We start from the raw sequence: 25,774 nt of genomic DNA, 5'->3' as shown, positions 1-25,774 counted from the left end.
GATAAACGACTTCTTTTCACCATTGCAAAAGATCACTCACTAACGCTGCGGTAAACACATACGACAAAGGCGCGCTTTTGCGGCTGCTTCACAGGATGCATTTTCTCAACGCACGCTTGGGTGGACAATGTTATAACTAGCCTAGAACACGCTGTGTTGCATGACAAGAGCTTCCATCTAGTGGACGAAGCTCAACTAATACCACAGTGTCAACAGCAGGCCGATAACTCATCATTCTCACTAGCTACTAGCCACAGAATGCAGTGGACAGATATATCGGTCCACTGTGCAATAGCAGAGCATGGACAGATATATCCATCATGCCCACTTAAAAGGTTAAAATTGATATATGTATTTTATTTATGAATAACCAGAATTTTTTAGTATTTGTTTGGTCTCAGTTATAACAGGTGTTTTTTTTTTTATTTTTTACTAATAACCAAGAAAAGAAACCAAAATATCAATTAGCCAATTAGCTTAGTTTTAAATAAGCCTTTTTTAAAAAATAAGTAATTTTTATATGTAAAATTTGCCTTATTTTGAAGCATTGTGTTATTACAGAAAATGAGAAAAGCAATCAGTGCTATTTTAATGACAATGCCAACAGAAATGAGCAACAAGCATATCCATAAGGATTGGTTGAGCATTGCTGAGACAATAATGTCCCTGTTGTGTGTGTCATGATACACATGTACGTGCAGTGTGTAAGACTTGTTCCCATCTGGTCTATATGGTAGTTTCTTACTGTTGTCAGCTGACATCTGTTTTATTGCAGAATGGCACTAACCCTAGTCTGGAAATATTTTTTTGAAGTGACATAACAATGAAGTACAATGTGCTTTAAAAGTTTAACTATTTGGCTGCCATTTCCGTGAAATAGTAAAAGAGGACTGTGATTATGGTAGTAGTAACAAATTAAAACCTAACAACTGTTCATTCATAATACACAATAAAAATTGAAGATAGCTGATCTGCTGCCAGTGTCTACATAATATGCCTTTATCTGCTTGCAGCTCTTGAAAATGGAAACAGACTTCTTCAACCTCAGTTTTCACACTTTAGCATTGACTGTTCTAAAGGACTAAATACTGATATGATCCATGATTACAACATGATTTTTGAGCAGTTTCAAAATATTAGAATCAGTACAACAATATTGGTAATTTTTTCTAGCATTTAACAACTTACCACATTTTGAGAATAGCAGCGAATAGCAGATGGATGAAGTTTTCTTTTATTTGCCTATTCAATTTGATGTTTTGATTTTATGTGCCTTGAAACTGAGAGAGTCAAAACATTTCAATATTTGTTCCATTTCCAAATTTATTACAGGAAATAATAGGCATGACTATTGTTTATTTCAGAAACCGGTTATTTTGAGGAGTTTAAAAAATTAGGTTAAACTGATTTGGAAAAGAGTCTATATAACTGAAAATGGTTGTTTCAGTCATAATCGCCATCCTTAATGTAAATGCCGAGATAAACTGAAAGACCCAGAGGTTGTAGAGAGCTTCAGGGAGAGCATTAGCGAATGATTGACAAGAATGGGGGAAAGAAATACAGTAGAACAAGAATGGGTAGCTTTGAGGGATGAAATGTTGAAGGTAGCAGAAGATCAAGTAGATAAAAAGAACAGGGCTAATAGAAATCCTTGGGTAACAGAAGAAATATTGCATTTAATTGATGAAAGGAGAAAATATAAAAATGCAGTAAATGAAGCAGGCAAAAAGGAATACAAATGTCTCAAAAATGAGATCGACAGGAAGTGCAAAATGGCTAAGCAGGAATGGCTAGAGGACAAATATAAGGATGTAGAGGCACATATCACTAGGGATAAGATAGATATTGCCTACAGGAAAGTTAAAGAGACCATTAGAGAAAAGGGTACTACTTGTATGAATATCAAGAGCTCAGATGGAAAACCAGTTCTAAGCAAAGAAGTGAAAGCAGAAAGGTGGAAGGAGTATATAGATGGTCTGTACAAGGCAATGTACTTCGGGGCAATATTATGGAAATGGAAGAGGACATAAGTGAAGATGAAATGAGAGATATGATAATGCGTGAAGAATTTGACAGAGCACTGGAAGACCTATGTCGAAACAAGGTCTTGGGAGTAGACAACATTCCATTAGAACTACTGATAGCCTTGGCAGAGCCAGTCCTGGCAAAACTCTACCATCTGGTGAGCAAGATGTATGAGACAGGCAATATACCCTCAGACTTCAAGAAGAATATAATAATTCCAATCCCAAAGAAAGCAGCTGTTGACAGATATGAAAATTACCAAACCAACAGTTTAATAAGTCACAGCTGCAAAATACTAACACAGATTCTTTACAGATGAATGGAAAAACCGGTAGAAGATGACCTTAGGGAAGATCAGTTTGGATTCCATAGAAATGTTGGAACACGTGAGGCAATACTGACCCTGTGACTTATCTTAGATGATAAATTAAGGAAAGGCAAACCTACATTTCTAGCATTTGTGGACTTAGAGAAAGCTGTTCACAATGTTGACTGGAATACTCTCTTTCAAATTCTGAAAGTGGCAGGGGTCAAATACATGGAGCAAAAGGTTATTTACAGTTTGTACAGAAACCAGATGGCAGTTATAAGAGTGGAGGGGCAAGAAAGGGAAGCATTGGTTGGGGAGGGAGTGAGACTGGGTTGTAGCCTATCCCCAATGTTATTCAACCTGTATATTGAACAAGCGGTAAAGGAAACAAAAGAAAAATTCAGAGTAGGAATTAAAATCCATGGAGAATAAATAAAAACTTTGTGGTTTGCCAATGATATTGTAATTCTGTCAGAGACAGCAAAGGACTTATAAGAGCAGTTGAATGGAATGGACAGTGTCTTGAAAGTGGAGTATAAGATGAAATCAATGAAAGCAAGATGAGTATAATGGAATGTAGTGGAGTTAAATTGGGTGATGCTGAGGGAATTAGATTAGGAAATGCGGGTGATGCTGAGGGAATTAGATTAGGAAATGAGACACTGAAAGTAGTTGATGAGTTTTGCTATTTGTGGAGCAAAATAACTGATGAGTCTCGAAATAGAGCGGATATAAAATGTAGAATGTCAGTGCCAAGGAAAGCGTTTCTGAAGAAGAGAAAATTGTTAACATCGAGTATAGATTTAAGTGTCAGGAAGTCATTTCTGAAAGTATTTGTATGGAGTGTAGCCATGTATGGAAGGGAAACATAGACAGTTTGGACAAGGTTAGAACAGAAGCACATGTGGTGCTACAGAACAGTGCTGAAGATTAAATGAGTAGATCACAGAACTAATGAGGAGGTACTGAATAGAACTGGAGAGAAGAGAATTTTGTGGCACAACTTAGAAGACGGCATTGGTTGGTAGGACATGTTCTGAGGCATCAAGGGATCACCAATTTAGTATTGGAAGGCAGGGAAATTGTTCACACAGGAGAAATGTACAAACCTACATCCTTCTGAATCTGCTTAGTGTATTCATTTCTTGGTCTCCGTCTATAATTTTTCCCCTCTATGGCTGTAGATACTATGATAATGAACACTGAAGTAGGCAGTGAAAAGGAATGGACATCTCTAGAATGGGCAATCACAAAAGTTGGACACACAAGATGTAGGTACAAAGAAGGTAACTGCAAAGAAACCTTAGGTTACAGAAGAAATTTCAATTGATTAATGGCAGAAGAAAGGACAGAAATCACCAGGAAAAGATAGCAACCTCTTATTTCACCAAGTCAAAAATTATGATTTAGTAAAATTATGTTAATTACCAAATGTCACAAATATTTTCTTTGATTTTTTTGCAGTGTATTTTGTCACACCTCAGCAGCAAATAATGGGAAATGATTAGACTGCCCATGAGTTATAAATTGATGTTATTGACAACAACTCCATTTTACTTCTACGCATCGTCCATTCCATCTTGATTTCATTGTTGGCACAAAAAGTCTGAGATGTGTGATGTTCCTGCTTGCAATACTGTTTCCTGGTTTTAGTACTCATTGTGTATATCTTATGAGGCCTTAGTAACATTCCTTCAGAGTTTCTAAAACTACTAGGAGAAGTGGGCAACATATCACTATTCGGTTTGGTTTGTAGAATCTTTGCATCGGGGCAAATAGCATCAGACTCTCAGAAAAATAGCCTCTAGACAATACCTGTGATAGTAAGGGCAAATAAGTGTGAGAACTATTGCACAATCAACTTAATAGCTCATATGTCCAAGTTTCTGCCAAGATAATACCCAGAAGAATGGAAAAAAAAACTTCATATCATATAGATGATGGTCAGCTTGACTTTAGGAAAGGTAAAGGCACCAGAGAGGTAGACATGACATTGCATGATAATAACAGCAAGACTCAAGAAAACTCAAAATATGTTCATAGAATTTTTTGACCTAGAAAAAGTATTTAACAATGTAAAATGGTGCAAGATGTTTGAAATTCTCAGGAAAATATGTATAAGCTGCAAGGAAGGCTAGGTAATAAATAGTACATACAAGAACCAAGAGGGAAGAATAAAAATGGAAGGCCAAGAATGGAGTGCTTTAATTATGAAAGGGATAATATAGGGATGTTGTCTTGGAATGGGATTAAAATTAATTCTGAAGGGATATCACTGATAAAATTTGCTAATGAAATTTCGATTCTCAGTGAAATTGAGGAAGAATTATAGAACATCTTGTATGAAATGAACAACCTAATTGCAAACACTATGGACTGAGTGTAAACATGTTTATTTGGTCTGTCAAATCCTACATGTACAAGTTATATAAGGATATTGGATGAACTTAAATTTTTAGAACAAAATTCAATTTACAATATGAGATACAAATTTCAAATTATAAATTGTGCAACAATGCTAAACAGATTAGTTTATGTGCGATGTATTGTTGATCTTGTGTTCTTTAGTCCAAAGACTGGTTTGATACAGCTGTCCAGGTTATTTTATCCCGTGTGAGCCTCTTTATCTCCAAATAACTACTGCAACCTACATCTTTCAGAATCTGCTTACTGTATTCATTTCTTGGTCTCCCTCTACGATTTTTACACATCCACATCCCTCCAGAACTAAACTGGTGATCCCTTGATTAACCTTCTTTTGGGCATCTTGTGTCCTAAATTTCTTGTCTCTCCAATTCCATCCAATTCTATTCAGTACATCATCGTTAGTTATCTGAGTGACTTATCTAATCTTCAGCATTCTTCTGTAGCACCACATTTTGAAAGTTTCTGTTCTCTTATCTAAACTGTTTATCATCCATGTTCCCCTTCCATACATGGCTACACTCCAGAAAAATATCTTCAGAAAAGACTTCCAAACACTTACATCTATATGATGTTAGCAAATTTCTCTTCTTCAGAAATGCTTTTCTTGCCATTACCAGTCTGCATTTTATATCATCCCTACTTCGGCCATCATCAGTTACTTTGCTACCCAAATAGCAAAGCTCATCAACTAATTTAAATGTCTCATTTCCTCAGCATCATATGATTTTATTATAATTAGATTACATTCGTTTATCCTCATTTTGCTTTTGTTGATGTTCATCTTATATCCTCCTTTCAAGACACTGTCCATTCTATTCAACTGCTCTTCCAGGTCCATTGCTGTCTCTGACAGAATTACAGTGTCTTCAGCAAGTGTCAAAGTTTTTATTTCTTCTCCATGGATTTTAATTCCTACTCCACATTTTTCTTTGGCTTCCTTTACTGCATGTGCAATGCACACATTGAATAACATCAGAGATGGGCTACAACCCTTTCTCACTCCATTTTCAACCACTGCTTCCCTTTCATGCCCCTCGACTCTTATAACTGCCATCTGGTTTCTGTACAAGTTGTAAATACCATGTTGCTCACTGTATTTTACCACTGCTACCTTCAGAATTTCAAAGAGAATATTCCAGTTAACAATGTCAAAAGCTTTCTCTGAGTCTATAAATACTATAAATATAGGTTTTGCTTTACTTAATCTGTCTGCTGAGATAAGTTGTAGAGTCAATATTGGCTCATGTATTCCTACATTTCTCCAGAATCAAAACTGATCTTCCCTAAGGTGGGTTCCACCAGTTTTCCATTCTTCTGTAAAGAAGATTTATGGTAAAATTTTGCAACCATGACTTATTTGCAGATTTCTTGACCTACGCTATGGGATGGGAGGTTGTAGGACACCCCTCAATAGATCAGGGGTGCACTACACACAGGAAGCAGCTACATTAGTAGCACAGTACTTGTAGTGTGCACATAGTTCTTTTTTTAGATTAGGCTACTCCCCTGGGGAAATAAACCATTGGCCTGAAAAATTACCAGTTAATGACACTGATGTGGATGTGCCAACTATAAAAACTGATAGTTTGCCTAAACAGGTCATTCCAAAGGATTTAAATATGCTAAATCTCATGTTAGTACATTGTCAAAGCATCTGTAGCAAGATCCCTGAGTTACTTTTCGAAATTAACAGTAGTAATGCCAATATTGTATTAGGTACTGAAAGGTGGTTGAAACCAGACATAAATAGCAGTGAAATTTTGAAGTTGGATTGCACAATCTTTAGGAAGGATAAGACTGATGCTAATTGAGGTGGTGTGTTCCTTGCAGTTAAAAGCTGTTTAAATGCAGTTGAGATTGATACTGGGATGGACTGTGAAATTGTCTGATAAAGCTGTCAATCAGACAAGGAGTGGCCATTGTATTAGGATGTTTTTATATACCACCAGCATCTGCAACAAATATTGCAGAATGTTTCAGGAAAAGTCTTGAGTACATAGGAAATAAATATCCAAATTATTCATTTGTTATCAATGGAGACTTTAATCTGGTGTCCATTGACTGGGAAAATTATCACAGGGGGTAGAAGCAAAGACTCATGTGAAGTTATTCTAGGAGCACTCTCAATATACAACATTGAGCAATTGGTTGGAAAACCAACTCGAGATGGGAACATATTAGATATCTTGGTGACGAACAGACCTGATCGTTTTGAGGAAGTTAATCTAGAAGAAGGTATTACCGACCAAAATGTTGTTGTGGCTTCTGTGTCAGTAGAAGTTGCAAAAAAAAAAAAACAAAGTTTTCTTGTTTGGGAAAGCAAGTAAAAGTGTCATTAATGAATATCTTCATAGTCAGCTCCAAGCATTTATCATAGGACACAAAGATATCGAGCATCTTTGGTTGGAATTTAAAGATATTGTCCACCACGTGCTAGAGAAATAAGTGTCTAGCAAAAATATAGGGGAGGGAAAGGATCTACCTTGGTTCAACAAACATATTAGGAAGTTTCTGAGAAAGCAGAGAGCTTTTCAGATTCGTTTTAAATGTAGTCACTGCCCCACTGGCAAACAGAAATTATGCAAAATGAAAGCAGCTGTCAAAAAGTCAAAGAGAGATTCTTTTAATGGATTTGAAAGCAATACTTTATCTGCAGATTCTAAAAATAACCCCAAAAAATTTTGGTTGCACATAAAATCTGTGAACACTACAAATAATTCAGTACCTTCTCTTGCTGATAGTATGGGTAATGTAACAGATGATGATAAACAGAAGACAAAATTCTAAACCTAGCTTTCAAAAACTCATTTACAGTACAGGACTGCAGCACCATTACCCCTTTCAATTATCAAACAATCACAAGGATGGCTGACATAGTATTTAGTGTATCTGGGATTGTAAAACAGTTAAGATCCTTAGACACCAGGAAAGCATCTGGCCCAGATGCTATCCCCGTAAGATTTTATGTTGACTATGCTAGAAGTATAGCACCATTCTCATCCATCATCTATCAGAGATCATTGGAACAGTGGAAAGTTCCATGGAACTGGAAGAAGGCCCAGGTCATAGAAATCTATAAAATCTAGAAAATTGGACGCACATAATTACTGGCCAATTTCACTGACATCGATTTGTTCTAGAATCATGGAACATATTTTGTGTTCAGACATAATGAGCTTTCTAGACTCTGAGAAGCTCATCTGCAGAAACCAGCACCGTTTTAGGAAACAGCAGTCATGTGAGACACAGCTGGCTCTCTTTTTGCATTATATACAACAAGCTTTAGATATGAGCTCCCAGATTGGAGCCATATTCCTTGACTTTTGAAAGGCATTTGACTCAGTTCTGCACTGTCGCTTGCCCCAAAAAGTGTGTGCTTACAGTCTATCCAATGACATATGTGGGTGGATAGAGAGTTTTCTAACAGACAGAGAGCAGTATGTCATCCTGAATGGGGAGACTTCAACAAAACAAGTGTAACGTCAGGTGTGCCCCAGTGCGGCATAATTGGTCTGCTGCTTTTTATAATTTACATATATGATCTGGTTGGTGGTATTGACAGTGGCATTAGACTGTTTGCTGATGATGCTGTAGCCTACAGGAAGGTAGTATCACACAAAAGTTGTGAACAAATCAATGAGGGTTTGCAGAAAATAAATGCGTGGTGCAATGGCTGGCAGTTATCTCTCAGTATTAGTAAGTGTAAGCTACTGTGTATAACAAAGCAAAAATCCCCATTAATCTCCAAGTACAATATAAATGCCCAGTCTTTGGAAGCAGTAACATCTGTCAAGTATCTGGGTGTGACTATACGAAATGATCTCAAATGGAATGATCAGATTATTCAAGTAACAGGTAAGCTGAACTCTAGATTGCAGTTTATTGGTAGAATCCTGAAGTGATGCAGTCCTTCATCAAAGGAAATTGCTTACTCAATACTTTAGTTCATCCAGTCTTAGAACATTTTTCGTTTGTATGGGACCTGTACCAGTTGGGTCTGACTCAAGAGATTGAGAATGTCCAAACAAGGGCGGCAAGATTTATTATTGGTACATTTAGCCATCGCGAGAGATTTACAAATCTCATGTAAAGTTTTGAGTGGGACACATTTGCAGATAGACGACATGCTAAACAGAAGGGGCTGCTCACTAAATTCCAAAATCCGATCTTCGCCGAGGATGTAGAGCATATATTATTACCACCAACTTTCAAATCATGCATTTATCACTATTCAAAGATAATGGAAATTAGAGCTTGTACTGAGTCATTCAGACAGTTGTTTTTCCTTCATGTGATCTATGAGGGGAACAGAAGGGGGGTAATATGACTTTGGCATGAATAGGGCCCTCCACCACATGCCACTCAGTGGCTAGCAGAGCATATATGTAGATGTAGATGTAGATTAAACTGATAGTTCTCTAATTTTCTCACCTGTCAGCAGCTGCTTTCTTAGATATTGGAATTACTTTGTTCTTCTTCAAATCTGAGGGTATTTCGCTTACCTTGGAAGAGTTTTATCATGGCTGGCTCTCCCAAAGCCGTCAGTAGTTCTGACAGAATATGGTGTACTCCTGATTTATTTATTTAATTAATTTATTTATTTTTTCAAATTCTTCTTGCAGTATCATATCTTCCTGTCAATGCTTTCAACCTGGAAATGACCCTCTATGTATTCCTTCCACCTTTCAGCTTTCCCTTCTTTGCCTAGGGATGGTTTACCACCTGAACTCTTGATACGCATACAGCTACTTCTCATTTCCACAAAGGCCCCTTTAATTTATCTGTATCATGTATATATCTTTCCCCTGGTGAAATATGTTTCTAAATCCTTACATTTGTCCTCTAGCCATTCTTGATTAGCCATTTTGCACTTCCCATCAATCTCATTTTTTAAACGTTTGTATTCCTTTCACCAGCTTCATATGCTGTATTTTTATATTTTCTCCTTTATTAACTAAATTCAACATCCCTTGTGTTATCCAAGGATTTCTATGAGGCTTTGTCTCATTACCTATTTGATCTGCTGCTGCCTTCACTATTTCATCTCTTAAAGCTACCTATCCATCTTCCACTGTATTCCTTTCGCCTTTTCTAGTCAACCATTGCCCAATGTTTGCTCTGAAATTCTCAACAACATCTGGTTCTTTCAAATGATGCACGTTTTATCTCCTTAATTTTTTACCTTTTCCCAATTTCTTCAGTTCATAATCAATAAATTCTGGTCAGAATCCACATATGCCCCCTGAAAGGTCTTACAATTTAATACCTGGTTCCTAAATCTCTGTCTAACCATTATATAATCACTCTGAAACCATCTGATGTCTCCAGTTCTCTTCCATGTATGCAACGTTCTTTCATGATTCTAAAACCAAGTGGTACAATGATTAAATTATGTTCTGCATAAAATTCTGCCAGGTATCTTCCTCTTTCATTCCTTTCCCCCAGTCCATATTCACTTACTATTTTTCCTTCTCTTCCTTTTCCTACCATTGAACTTTGGTACCCCATCGCAATTAAATTTTCATCTCCTTTAACTATCTGAATAATTTATTATCTCTTAATCATTTGCCGAGCTAGTTGTCATGCATACTCTTACTACTGTGGTAGGTGTGTGCTTCATCTGTACCTCAGCTATGATAATGCAGTCACTATGCTGTTCATAGTAGCTTACCCATGTTCCTATTATCTTATTCATTATTAAACTCACTCCTGCAGTACCCCTATTTGACCTGTATTTATAACCCTGTATTCACCTGTGCAGAAGTCCTGCTCTACCTGCCATCATATTTCAGTAATACCCACTATATTTATATTCAACTTACCCATTTCCCTTTTTAAATTATCTAATCTACCTGCCCAATTAGGGGACCTAACATTCCATGCTCCAGTCTGTAAAAGGCCGGTCTTGTTTCTCCTTATGATGACATCCTCCTGATTAGTCCCCACCTGGAGATCTGAACTGGGTGCTATTTTACCTCTGGAATGTTTTACCCAAGAGGTCATCATCAACATTTAACCATACAGCAGAGCTCCATGTCCTCAGGAAAAATTACAGCTGTAGTTTCCCCTTACGTCTAACCATCCATTACATGTGGAGTGCCCCAGGGCTCAATTCTTGGGCCACTATTATTCCTGATTTTTATAAATGATCTACCATCATGTACAAGCCTGCCGTGTAAATTTACATTATTTGCTGATGATACCACAATTTTTATGAGCAGTAGAACAGACAACAATCTTGAGGAACTCAGTAATCACATACTCTCAGATATGATTAATTGGTTCAAGGTGAATGGTCTCTCATTAAATTCCAGTAAGACCAGCTTTATTCAATTCTGTACAAAAACAGAAAAAGAGAGAGAGATAAGTGTGACATGTGGTAATCAACCAATAGTCAGAATTGAAACAACAAAATTTCTTGGAGTGCACATTGACAAGAAAATGAACTGGTCTTCACATATTATTGATCTCTGTAAGAGGCTTAGCTCTGCTACCTATGCTTTACGGGTTGTCACTACATGTGTTGAACCTAACACTGCAAAAGTGGCCTATTATGGCTATTTTCATTGTCTCATTGAGTACGGAATTATTTTTTGGGGCAACCAGCCATTAGCAAGGAAAGTGTTCATTGCACAGAAGCGAGCTTTAAGAATTATATGTAGATTGCGCCCAAGAGACTCTTGTAGAAATAGTTTTCGTAATCTTAAAATATACACAACTACATGCCAATATATTTTTTCTCTCATGTGTTTTGTTTGTAAAAATATAGATATATTTCAACCAAATAGTAATTATCATGAGCATAACACACGGAGGAAGAATGACATACACAGTGAACTCAGAAATTTGAGCTTGGCACAAAAGGGTGTCCATTACACTGGAGCAAAACTCTTCAATGCTCTTCCTCCCGAAATAAAGACAAAGATTCATAACAATAGCGAGTTTAAGAAAGCACTAAAAATATTTCTGCTAGAAAAAGCTTTTTACAGTCTAGATGAATTTTTAACTAAATAAATTGTAATATTTTAATATTATATAATACAAGTTGACATAATGCCACTACGAATTTTATTTAACCTGAGATCTGTATCTGTGTGTGCTCCGTATCTGTTTTCTGTAGTGTTTTAATAATTCTAAGAAAATATGTATTTTCTTTTTCTATATTGCTGCCCAAAGAATTTACTGTATAAGTTTTTATATAATTATGTACTCAAATTTCTGTATATGCTATAAGATTATCAGACGGTATTTGTAAAAAACTGACTCATTCCACGTCCTTGTGTATTCAACACAGTTGACCTATGGAACACGAAATAAATCAAATCAAATCAAATCAAATCAAATTCACAGTACCGGCACAGCAAAGCCGTTTTGGTTGATGTTACAAGACCAGATCAGTCAATCATCCAGGCTGTTGCCTCTGCAACTACTGAAAAGGTTGCTGCCCCTCTTCAGGAATCACACTTTTGTCTGACCTCTCCATAGATAGCCCTCCATTGCAGGTGCACCTGTGGTTTAGCTATTTGTATCACTGAAGCACACAAGCCACCCCAGTGATGAAAAGGTATGAAAAAAATTTTTTGAGTTTCCCATTCATCAAAAAACAAAATTCATTGTATATGTTTATTAGCTTCATAAATATAGGCATGCCAAACTTGATGCTTCTTTCTGGTACATTGTACAGTATTCCATTAAGCTTATACATGTAGGCATACTACAGTACAGTCACGCTATAGGCTAAAAGTTGGAACATATTTAGGTAGTCATCAACAGAAAAAAGAGTGAATGAGTAATATATTTTCTGCTCTATTCTAAATGCATTACTATTTCTCTATAGCTGATAGAGGCAACTTATTGTAAAGCACATTGCCAGTATTTCTTAACTAAGTAAACTATTCATCAGTTTTTGGGTATTGAGGTGGATGTCTGCACTGGAATAAGTATTATGATTGTGAATAGATTTATTGGTCTCAAACAAATGCAAATTTCTTATCAACAAAAGACACAGTTTCGAAAATATAAATGCCAGGAACAGGTAGTATTTTCAATTCCCTGAAAATAGGTCTGCAGAGACATCTGCTTCATTATCTTTAAGAGCCTTTTTTGCATCACAAAAATTTTACCGAACACAGACAACCAAAATTAGAGTCCATAAGAGAGCATTGCATGTACTAAAGTAAAAGAAACTGATTTTAGAGTTGAGATAACACAGGACTGACTAACAATCCAAAAAGCACAGAACAGACTGCTCAGTTTCCTCAGCAGACTTTCTCTGTAAATATTCCACTGTAAGTTATTGTTTGTCAACACCTCAAGCAATTTAATCTCATTGGCTTGCAGTATTGTTCCATCATTAATTTGTGTGGGCTTAATGTAGATAGGGCAACTTTTGGAGGCACTGAAATGAATATGAGCAGTTTTGTTTTTGCCAGATAATAGATCATTTTTGTGTATCCAGAAAAGTATCTTGTTGATAGAGTCTGTTATTACATCCTTAATAACCACAAGGAACGGATTTTGGAAAAACAAACCTGCAAACAATAGAGGTGAGGCGTTAGGCAGATCCAGACGCTGGTCCTTGATAAATAATAGTTGAGGTAAGGTCCCTAGAACTGAACCTTTAGAGGTGAGGCATTAAGCAGATTCAGATTGGTCATTGATAAATAGGAGGGAAAGTAAGGTCCCTACAACTGAACCTTCAGGGACACCATGACTGATCACTGTTTCACTGGATCGAATTTTAATACAGTCTTTGTTTGAGAATTCAACAACATACTCCTGCTGGTGAGGTATGATTGAAACCACATATTGTAAGAACCTCTACTATGAATTAACTGTAGTTTTTCAAGTAGCAGAGTATGACTGACCAAGTCAAGGCTTTAGTCAAGTCTAATTAAACAATGGACAACCCAGGATGGAATGTAACAATATTATGAAATGGGTGGAGATACTGAGTCACAGATAGGCGCAACAAAAAGACTGTCTCACCAGGCAAATGCAACTCGCTCACAGACACACACAACCACAGTCAGGTCTGTGAGAAGACCAGAGGCAGAATGTTCATCATTAAATGTACTCAGAACCTGATCATTAAAAGAAAATAAATCTCCATTAATGGATCTGCTTTTAAGGAAACCAGACTGATATTTTGTGAGTAGGCAACATTTATCAAGGAGTGAAATTACAAGGCAATACATTAACTTTTCTATAATCTTCAGTATGGCAGAAAGAATGGAAATTGATTGATATTTGTTGACATTGTTTGTATCTCCTTTTTTTAGCAGAAAGATAACTTTAGTAATTTTAAAAAATCTGGAAAAAAAACAGTAATTAGAAAACTGTTTATTACATCACAAAGTGGAATAATGATTTCTAGTGCAATATTTTTAATGAAAAATCAGGTATCCCACCAATAACAGATGAATATGAGTTGCCACTTTTTCTGACAATTTTTAGGACTTCTTGAGTTACCGGCATTAGAAACAATGACGTGCCTAATTTGAGAAATTCAATGAGAAGTGTGAAGTAACCTAGGATGGAAGATTACAAGCAATACCTGAAAAATGCTTGTTAAAAGCTTCACTTATCTATGGGCACCTCATATTTCAGCTTCATTATGAATTATATGATCTGGACCTTCCTTAAAACCTCCAGTTCCAAGGGTACCTCTAACAACATCCCGAATTGCCTTCCTTCAATTGTCAGTTTTTTTTATAATTATTATTTGTGATTTTCTTAGCCTCACTTATTACTTGCCCAAATACTTTTTTTTAGTATTTTAAAAAATATATGAAAATTGGCACCATTGCCTGCTATACGTTCAGCATATATTTTCTTGTTGTAGCACAGAAGGTGATTATTCTCTTTGTTGTCCACCCCTTGTACTGGTTAATTTGCATGATGAGGTACTAGTCTTCTAAGGGAGAAGGCAACATTAAAATAAGGGGCTGCAGTGTCAAGAAATATTTTTGCCTTCTTATTAATTTCACCCTCACTGAACACATTCATGGTACAACATAAATTTAAGCAATTCTAAATTTCTGGGATCTTTAAGTATGAAGAAAGACAAAAGTAATTAGGAATAGCAGATATGAGATTAGATATAAACTTAATGTTAAAATTAGACACTACAAAATAAATGAAGTGAAAGATTTTTGCAACCTTGGAAGCAAAATATAATGTCAGCTGAAGCAAGAAGGACATAAAAAGCAGATTAGCACAGGTGAAGAGGACATACCTAGTTAAAAGAAATCTATTAGTCTCAAACATCAGCCTTAATTTGAGGCAGAGATGTCTAAGGGTGTCCAGTTGGTGCACAGAATCACATGGAAATTAATCATTGACTGTGAATATCCATAAAATGAGATAACCAAAGCATTTAAGAAGTGGTGCAAAAGATGGTTGTTGAAAATTAGGTGGACTGATAAGATAAGAATGAGGAGGTTCTCTACAGAATTGCTGAAGAGAGAAACATGTGAAAACACTTACAAGAAGGACAGGCTGGTAAGACATATGTTAAGACACCAACAAATAATTTCCATGGTATTTCGAGTAAATTTGGAGGTTAAAAATTAAAGAGGAAGACAGAGGTTGGAATACATCAAAGAAATAATTGAGCACATTGGGTTTAATGCTACTTTGAGTTGTAAAGGTTGACACTGGAGAGCAATTCATGGTGGGCCACATCAAATCAATCAGAAAACTGATAATCGCCCCCTCCCTCTCCAAAAAAAGAAGTTTCTGGAGTCCTAATATTTTCACTCTGGCTGCATGAAAATTTGGATTATACTGAGATCTGGTCTGTTGTTCTCATAGTAGAAATAAGTCAATAATGACAGTCATATTAAAAAAGTCTAAAACTTTTCAAGCTGCTATCTAAAAAAAGATATGGAAGTCATGAAAGTAGTGCAAAACTTCTTTTTAACGCAATACTACTTTTCAGATCTGGAGAATAACTGTTAAAAATGAAAAAGGAAAGTATCTGGCTGGGTTTTTGCATTCAGTTTGGAACTTTTTCCCCAAAATTCTGTAAACATAATGAAAGAATCAGCCCTATCATCTCAACTAGTTTCAACCTCTGTTCATGTGTTACAAAAAATGTTTTTCAGACTTCGTATGTATTCTGACAGTGCTTGTCTCCTATTATCAGGTTCCTTTAATGGAGTTTAAGTGCACAGACTGAAAACTGGGACAAAGAGAGAGATTGAGAGGGGGGGGAGGGGGGAGGAGGGAACAGGACAGAATGCACTTGAAGACATCATTGACTGAAAACAGTAGCTTCAAGGGTTGATAGTTTGATGCAATCATAAGGAAAACTTGGTGTCAACCAAAATGCTACCACCTAAAATACTAATTGCTAGTCTTCTAATGCACATCGTAATTTTTATCACTGGCTCTGCTGGTAGATTATGTACATGTCTAAGTGAATTTGGAGTGGGGAAGGGGCAGAAACTTTATCTGCCCCTGCCCCTCCCCCTTCCCCCACCCCTGACATTGAGCACCACAAGTAGGTATATTTCAGGATAGAAAACCACATGAAAAGGAATTTAGGCAAAGAAAACTTCTTCACTTTTAGTAATAATCTAAATGAGATAGAATGGGCAGTATATCAAGTGACGCAAATTTTGACAAATTCCTGAACTGTTGTCTAGATGTCTTCAATGAAACACTTCCTTATACAATCCGGAACAATAAAGTGACAGATAAATTATAGTGTAGTGGCAGCTGCCAAGCCAAGAGGACACTCAACAGAGCTGTGTACACTAGTGGTTAGAAAATTAATAATTGTTTTTGCATAAGTATTGTGAATATCCTTGTGTAGGGTGGCTTCCTAGTGTAAATTTTCCGTGTAGAGAAATTTATTTCTGTTTAATATCTTGCGGTCTCAGAGTTCAGTGAGAAATCAGTACGCTAACTTTTAGTGTTACTTTATCCTCCTTTGGTATATTTTCAAACTCAGTTGCGCCATTTGAGACCTCATATCTATTTTATACATAGTACAACGTGGCTAGGGACAGTGCTTGTTGTGAGCGGACACAAGGAGAGTTGGCTGCTGTCCGTAAACAGCTGGAAGCTGCATTGGCTACCATCGACAAGCTTCTAACTAATGCTTAAAGTTGCAGTGACATTGGGGTGCCAGTGATGAGACCTGTGACACTTTTGGTGTCACTGGAATCCCCTGGTGGCCCAGACATCACTGCGGCTTCTGATACACAATGTCTGACCGGTCCATCCTCACTCCAGAGTGGATGGCAGACAGTGGTGGGTTTGCGTGTCACTGGGCAACAGGTACGAAGTGCTTCCCAGTGTTAATGATAACTCTGAGCACCACTGGATGCCTCTCCTGTTGGGCCAGTGGTCGATTTTCCTGCTCAGTCCAGACAAGTACAGAGGGTGGGTATGCTAGTCATTGGGAGCTCCAATGTTAGTCGGGTGATGGAGCCCCTCAGGGAGATAGCAGGCAAGGTGAGAAAGAATTCCAGTGTGCATTTGGTATGTTTGCTGGAAGGTCTCATCCATGATGTGGAGGAAGCCCTGCCAGCAGCTATCGAGCACACTGGATGCAACCGGCTAAATGTAGTGGCACATGTCAGCATGAATGACGCTTGCCGCTTGGGTTCTGAGGCCATCCTCAGCTCCTTTCAGCAGCTAGCTGATTTGGGTAAGGCAACTAGCAATGCGCACAGGGTGCAGGCTAAGCTGTCTATTTGTAGCATCCTAGCCAGGGTTGATCATGGTCCTCTGGTTTGTAGCAGAGTGGAAGGTCTAAACCAGAGGCTCAGATGGCTCTGTGGTGGTGTCAGGTGTGAATTCTTGACTTCCGTTATTGGGTGCAGAACTGTAGGGTTCCCCTTGATAGGTCAGGCATGCACTACATGCAAGAAGTGGTTACTAGGGTAGCAGAGTACGTGTGGCATGCACATGGGGCTTTTTTTAGGTTAGAGAACCTCTCCCTTGGGAGCAAACATGATTTGCCTGTTAAATCAGCTACAGCAAACTCAGAGAATCTTGGTCCTCACAGATCATAAATAGAAAAGATTAACACAATTTTAGTAAACTGCATGAGCACCCAAGGAAAGGTCCCAGAATTAGTATTGCTTATTGAAGGTTATAATGCACAGATAGTATTGGGAACAGAAAGCTGGTTGAATCCAGGCATCAATGACAACAAAATCCTAAGTTCAGACTGGAATGTTTATCTTAAGGGTAGGTTAGTCACCAGTGGTGGTGGGGTGTTTATTGCAGTAAAAAATTTGATAAAATCTAGCGAGATTATTACGGTTTCCGAATGTGAATTAATCTGGGAGAAATTGAATATCAAAGAACGGTCAAAAATGGTGATTGGATGCTTTTATGGACTACCTGGGTCAGGATCTGTAGTTGTAGAGTGCTTCAGACAGGGCTTGCAGAATATCATTAGTAATTTTCCTGATCACAGAGGGTGATTTCAATTTGCCAGGTATTGAGTATGCCACCAAAACTGGTGTCAGAGACAGGAAATTGTGTGGCATTGTTCTGGATGTCTTGTCCGAAAATTACCTTTACCAGATAGTTAGAGAACCAATTCATGAGGGTAATGTCTTAGACCTCCTGGCAACAAACAGACATGAACTTATTGAATCAGTTAACATAAAGGAAGGTATGAGTGATCATAAGGCTGTGACAGCATCTATGACAACGAGTCCTACAAGGAATGTTAAGAAAGGTAGGAAGGTATATTTGCTCAGCAAGGCTGACAGGATACAAATTACAGAATATCTCAGTACACAGCATCAAATATTTGGTGATAAGAATGAAGATGTGGAGAACAAATGGAAAAAATTCAAATGCGTCATTCAATATGCTCTAGACAACTATGTTCTGAGTAAGGTTTTGAGGGATGTTAAAGATCCACCATGGTTTAATAGCCATGTTAAAAAAGTGCTACATAAACAAAGAGCACTTCATCTCAGATTCAAGAGACGTAAAAACCTAGCTGAAAAACAAAAGCTGAACGAAGCAAAAATGAGTGTAAGGAGAGCAATGAGAGAAGCGTTCAATGATTTCAAAAGTAAGGCATTGTCAACTGACCTGAGTATAAACCCTAAGAGATTCTGGTTATATGTAAAATCAGTAATTGGGTCAAAATCATCTATTCATTCTCTCAGCAACCACACTGGCACTGAAATGGAAGATGACAGAGAAAAGGGCAAAATACTGAATTAGGTCTTTCAAAGTTGTTTCACTGTGAAAGATCGTAACACTATCTGTCCTTTCAATGTCAAAATGGCAGATATTGAGACAAAAAACTGCAAAATTGAAAAGCAGCTACAATTGTTCAGGACCAGATGAGACACCTATAAGATTTTATAAAGATTATGCAAAAGAACTTGCTCCCCTTCTAGCAGTACTTTATCGTAGATTGCTTCAGCAACTTAAGGTACCTAACGACTGGAAAAAAGCACAGGTCATTGCCATTTTTATGAAAGACCATAAGACAGATCCACAGAATTGTAGTCCTATATATTTGACATCAGTCTATTGTAGAATTATGGAACAAGTTTTATGCTCAAGAATTATGACGTTCTTGGAAAATGAACAGCTCCTCTATAAAAATCAACATGGATTCTACAAACAGAGATCCTGCGAAACTCAGCTTGTTCTGTTCTTCCATGAGATCCACGCCACAGTGGACAATGGTGCTCAAGCTGATGCCGTGTTCCTTGATTTCAGTAAGGCATTTGACACCGTCCCGCATTGCCATTTAATGAAAAAAATATGAGCTTATGGAGTATTGGAACAGATCCGTGATTGGATTCAAGACTTTCTTTCAGATAGAACTCAACACGTCACTCTTAACGGAACTAAATTGACAAATGTAAAGGTAATATCCAGAGTACCACAGGGAAGTGTGATAGGATTGTTGCTGTTCACAATATACATAAATGATCTAGTAGAAAATGCTGGGTATTTTTTAAGGCTATTTGCAGATGATGCAGTTTTTTATACCAAAGTAGCAATACCAGAAGATAGTAGGACTTTGCAGAACGACCTGCAGAGAATTGATGAATGGTGCAGAGTCTGGCAGTTGACCCTGAACACAAATAAATGTAACATATTGCACATACATCAGAAAAGAAATCCACTACTCTACAGCTACACTATTGATGATAAACAGATGGAGACAGCATCTGCCATAAAATATCTAGGCGTAACTGTCCAGAGTGACCTTAAGTGGAATGACCATATAAAACAAATAGTGGGAAAAGCAGACACAAGACTCAGATTCACCACAAGAATTTTAAGGAAATGTAACTCATCCATGAAAGAAGTGGCTTATAAGGTGCTTGTTTCCCCAATTCTTGAGTATTGTTCATCTGTGTAACAAACTCCACCAGCAGACGTTACAAGAGAGATGTTGTGCATCACGGAGAGATTTACTACTGAAATTTTGGGACAGCACATGTTAGAAGGAGTCAGACAACATATTACTTCACCCTCCCCCCCCCCCCCTCCCCCCACCCAGGACACACATATTTCGCATATTGACCATAAGGAGAAAATTCGAGAAATTAGAGCCAATACAGAGGCTTACTGACAATCATTCTTTCCAAGCACTATTTGCGAGTGGAACAGGGTTGGAGGGACAGATAGTGGTACTTACACTATTAGGTGGCTTGCGGAATATGATGTAGCTGTAGATCTACAGTGCATAATTGAGCACTAAAGGGCACAAAAATTCTAAATCTAACAAAAAGGAAGTTCCTCAAGATAGAACTCAACATGTCACTCTTAACAGAACTAAATCAACAGATGGAAAGGTACCTCAGGGAAGTGTGATAAGAATGTTGCTGTTCACAATATACATAAATGATCTAGTACAGGGCTGGCCAGAATTCTGCACGCATGCGGTGCTCATGCACATGTGCAACTTCCGGGTCATAGTGTGCACGCCGCAGCCGTCAGCGTTCATGTAGTGCATGTTTCTACGCACAGATGTCACTTTATCCACTTGCTGGGATACTCTGTACCAGCGCATTCTAGTGCTCTTTCCACAGCTTGCAAGCCAAACAAGTGAAGGTATTTCACATATTAAACACTTAAAATACTGTCACAGTCTACTCATTGAGACATCTACTTTTATGTTAACAGTTTAACCCAGTAAGACATGTAATACAGTTAACAACCGTGGGTTTTTATTAAGACAGCTTGACTGACGGCACGTAAATACGCGTAATGTTTCTGAGCTAGTATTTAAGAAAGAGAGCACTTAGCCACTTCCAACAAACCTTAGTCATGATTTCAAATAACATTAAACTAATGCAAGGTTTCTTATAACTAATTCTCGGTGCCCTCAATTACACCCACATAATTTCTGTCTCACTCACCTCTGAACAGAATGCTAACCACAGATCTCTCAATGATCACCTGTTATTTCAATACCATTATTGCTATATCTTTCATCAGTTCCGTCTGAAATCTGCATAATAACCGACAATTAGATGAATGTTATGTTTTATCAACTTCAGCTGAGCGTAGCCCTTCACACATTTAAAAAAAAAAAAAAAAAAAAAAAAAACTAAATGTAAGTATACATTGAAACAATCGGTTTAATGACCAATTTTCCTCTTGCTTGTACCACATAAACAGGGAAGTGGAGCCACCACCATTCATTTAGGACACATGTCAAATAACAGATGTCACTGTCGCTCCCTGTCACACATGTGCGCACAAATGCAGCACTTCCGCATGTCTGCACACTGTGCAGCGTTTGGCCGGCCCTGATCTAGTAGAAAACATCGGATGCTCTTTAAGGCTATTCACAGATGCTGCAGATTTTTATACCAAAGTAGCAATGCCAGAAGATAGCAAGAATTTGCAGAATGACCTGCAAAGAATTGATGAATGATGCAGACCCTGGCAGTCGACCCTGAATGTAAATAAACGTAACATATTGTGCTTACACAGGAAAAGAAATCCACTACTGTACAGCTACACTATTGATGACAAGGTGGAGACAGTGTCTGCTGTAAAATATCTAGGCATGAGTATCCAGAGCAATCTTAAGTGGAATGACCATATAATACAGATAGTGGGAAAAGCAGACACAAGACTCAGATTCATCAGAAGAATCTTGAGGAAATGTAACTCATCCACGAAAGAAGTAGCTTATAAGGCACTTGTTCACCCGATTCTTGAGTATTGTTCATCTGTCTGGGGTCCCTATCAGGTAGGACTGATAGAAGAGACAGAGAAGATCCAACAAAGAGTGGTGTGTTTCATCATGGGATCATTTAGCTAGTGAGTGAGCATTACAGAGACGCTAAACAAAATCTACCCACAGACATTACAAGAGAGATGTTGTGCATCATGGAGAGATTTACTACTGAAATTTTGGGTCAGCACTTTTCAGAAGGAGTCAGACAACATATTACTTCCCCCCAGATATATCGCATGCATTGACCACGAGGAGAAACTTTGAGAAATTAGAGCCAATAGAAGCTTACCGACAATCATTCTTCCCATGCACTATAACTGAGTGGAACAGCATTGGAGGGATCAGGTAGTGGTACCGAAAGTACCCTCCACCACATGCCATTAGATGGCTTGTGGACTATGATGTAAATGTACATGTACTGTGCATAAAAGAGCATTAAAGGGTACAAAAATTCTTAATCTAACAAAAAGGAAGTTCAACAAAGAATTAAAATACAATAGAAATACTGATTTCATTACACATATTAGCCTTTATGAAATTGTACAAGAACTGAGATATTGCTTGTTGGCTTCTGTCTCAGGTCCTTTGGCTGACTTTTCTGTAACAATATTTCTGAATTTTCACTTGCATAAGTTGCTGGCAATGTCTAAGCATTGCCCTCCATTGCTGGTGGCAGACTGGAATCAAGCTCATGACCATACATTATACGTACCTGTCCTGCCAATATATGAGGGCTCTTTCCTTGTTACCTACAACAGTCATTTGCCACAGCATGGAAATCCAGGATCCATTTAGCTTGAGGCTTTCCAGTTTCTATGGCTTCCCTGAAGAAACAGGCACTGTAGCTCTTGTACAAAGTGAAACTTCTATGTTGGCAAATTTTATTATGTGGTCACTCTCACAAATCTGCTGTAATAGTAAAAAAATGGTTTGGGTTTCAGCAACATAAAAGCACTATACTTGCAGTAATCATATTTAGATGGGAGTAACCAAGTTTCAGGAATGTTCTGTAACATCACAAAAGTTTTTTATTCCATAAACCATTTCTTACTTATTTACAACCTTGACCAGTATGCCACTAGGAGCAATGCCCAGCAGTGGCTTATATCCTAATTATGGAACAGCAAACAAACAACAATAATTAGTTTAAATAGGGCAAATTATTGTTCTGTCTGAAAAACAGTAGCTCATGGTGTCCCATACATTTGCATAACATATACACTCTGTTTCTGTTCAATGTGAATGATATACCAATAAAGAAAAAAATTCTGTTTTGTTGATCAGTATTCTCAGTAGCCTAGAAACTCAGTTTCAGCTAAATGGATTGTATCTGAGCATATATAAAAATCATATGGGTCAATTGAGAACCAGACAATCAAAATGCAACTTGTTTAAGATTATCAAACCAAGACATAGAAAGAACTAACTCAGTTTGAATTCTTAGGATTAATTCCAAACACAAATTTAAACTGGCACACACACACACACACACACACACACACACACACACACACACACACACACACACACACACACACACATGCGCGCGCGTGCGTGCGCGCGAGTAATGAGGAAACTAATTAAGCAGCTTAGTGTTTGAAATGCAAATATTATCAACTGAAACTGATGTCACACAATTAGTGGCATATACAGTTTACTTTGAAATTGTTTTTAGGTACAGTATTGTTTTCTTAGAAATACTTGGCTAGCATTGTTTGGATACCAAAGATACAGAAAAAAACAGGTAGAAAATGTGCACTGTGTGTGAGAAAGAATACAGTTGCCCGTTACCTAGAAAACTACAATTTTTTTCTTTATTTAGCAAGTTATTATCTTTTTGTACACCAGGAAGAAATTATTTGAAGAAAATCACTTTGTTTGTAGATGAGATAAAAGAAACAAAGAAAATTTTATACTTCCCACCTTCCAGCTTAAACTGTATGAGGATGAACATTATGGTAAATTAAGAGAGAACAAGTTAATTTCACATCCAGTTAGGTTCAAAGAAAGCCACTGAAAAGAAATGCCCTTACTCAGTCAATGAATCTGAGCTTGTTCCATATCACAATACATATATTTCTTATATTTAGATTAAAGTTCAGTCTTGATCACGTTATGTCTGTTTTAATGAGTAACCGGTTTCGGTTTTTTCTATAAAACCATCATCAGACCCATTGGCTCCCTTGGGTTGGTAGGTGGAGCTCTCCTTGCTGCTGTGCTGCTGTGCAGTCAACTGATCAGTTGACTGCACAGCAGCAAGGAGAGCTCCACCTACCAACCCAAGGGAGCCAATGGGTCTGATGATGGTTTTATAGAAAAAACCGAAACCGGTTACTCATTAAAACAGACATAATGTGATCAAGACTGAACTTTAATCTAAATATAACAATTAATTGATCACTGTAATCCAAAAATGTTTACCACATATATTTCTCTTCAAAGAAATAACATTTTAATGCTGTTTTACTCTTTATTAGTGCAAAAAATTATTTTAATTATAGTTTAAATTTCTGGCATCTTTCCTATATACAAGCCATTTTGTTTGCAAATATATATCATGTGATGAATAACCCACAACACACATGAATATTCTCATGTAATATATTGGAACAGCCACCATTAAAATCCCAAAGGTGAACTGAAAATGTATACCATTTTCAAAAGTCACTTATCATTAATCACATTTCCTTTGATAGTGACTGTTGTTCAGCACCTGAACCTCCATCCATTTTCAACAAAATTTCTCTAATGGCCATACCAATTGAAGCAAAGAAAGGTTATGCCTATGAAAATAGAAGAGCTCAAGAAAGCCATGTGCAGTTGCTCAGTAGACTGTCTGCCCAACACCCATCAAATCACAGTAATTCATCACCTAAAAATACTTCCAGTTAATGGAAATCCTTCACCACATATTCTAATTATATTACATTTAAAACTACAACATGAAATTAGGTTCAATGGTGCTCTCAGATCTGAACCAGTGACTGCAGAATTCTCAAAACTTTCAGAGTGCCTAGCATATTTTGAACTTAATAAATGAAGATCTGTACTTGTGGTAAGTTATTGTATGTCTCCGTTATAGCTACCTGAATGGTCTTGTAAATCCCTGTAATCCTTGTAGTACATATCAAAATATTATGTAGATGTTAAGCAATTTTGATCACAAATATTTTATAATCTTTCTTCCAGTGCATCAGGCAGCTATTTTCTCTTCACTAATATACAACCACCATATGCCAGAGGTACCGCTGGAGCTTTCAACATTTCAATAAACTGAATCAAATGTGTGACAGTTTTCAGGAGCCTAAGGCATCCATGACATGAAAAGCGGGTGTGAGAAAATAACAAACATTATTTGAAACAAGATTTAAGTGACTTCAAGCATATGAATCATTCTGTGTCCTAGTGACAGTGCATATAGCATAAATGACAAATAATGTCTGAATTCCTTGATGAAACTCTTCAGTTACACAGTTATGTGACTATATAACCTTTCTTTTATTGTTTCAGTTCTACAAAAGACCTTATCATTTCCCACTTTTGGTCTATACATTGTATGAACCTCAACCTAGACTGTTCACAGTTTTATAACAAATCACTTCACCCTAACTGTAAAATGTTTTACCAAATGCAGTTACTGTTATGTTCTTAAGCATAAGGGGCATAATTAGAAATAATATGTCAAAATTTTACTTCTGTCTACAAAATTGCTATTGATGTAACACGCATTTCACTGGTAGTGTTATATATTTCCTTATGCTGTTCATTAATATATTCAAGATTAATAGACAATAATATAATATGATCTATGTATG

The 25,774-nt window shown here is 37.2% G+C and overlaps 1 protein-coding gene across 1 annotated transcript in view; it reads left to right on the top strand.

Annotated features, from left to right (window-relative positions):
• Window positions 1-25,236, top strand: part of LOC126474534 (inactive pancreatic lipase-related protein 1-like) — a 102,694-nt gene extending 77,458 nt beyond the window's left edge. The window contains exon 6 of the mRNA XM_050102006.1: window positions 25,149-25,236. Within this exon, the coding sequence (XP_049957963.1) occupies window positions 25,149-25,236 (88 nt within the window). The remainder of the gene's footprint in view (window positions 1-25,148) is intronic.
• The last annotated feature ends 538 nt before the right edge of the window (window positions 25,237-25,774 follow it).

The sequence above is a fragment of the Schistocerca serialis genome, chromosome 4, assembly GCF_023864345.2.
Source record: "Schistocerca serialis cubense isolate TAMUIC-IGC-003099 chromosome 4, iqSchSeri2.2, whole genome shotgun sequence".
Lineage (NCBI taxonomy): Eukaryota > Metazoa > Arthropoda > Insecta > Orthoptera > Acrididae > Schistocerca > Schistocerca serialis.
The sequence above is the reverse complement of the archived record's forward strand: the minus strand, read 5'-3'. Positions and strand labels throughout refer to the sequence as shown.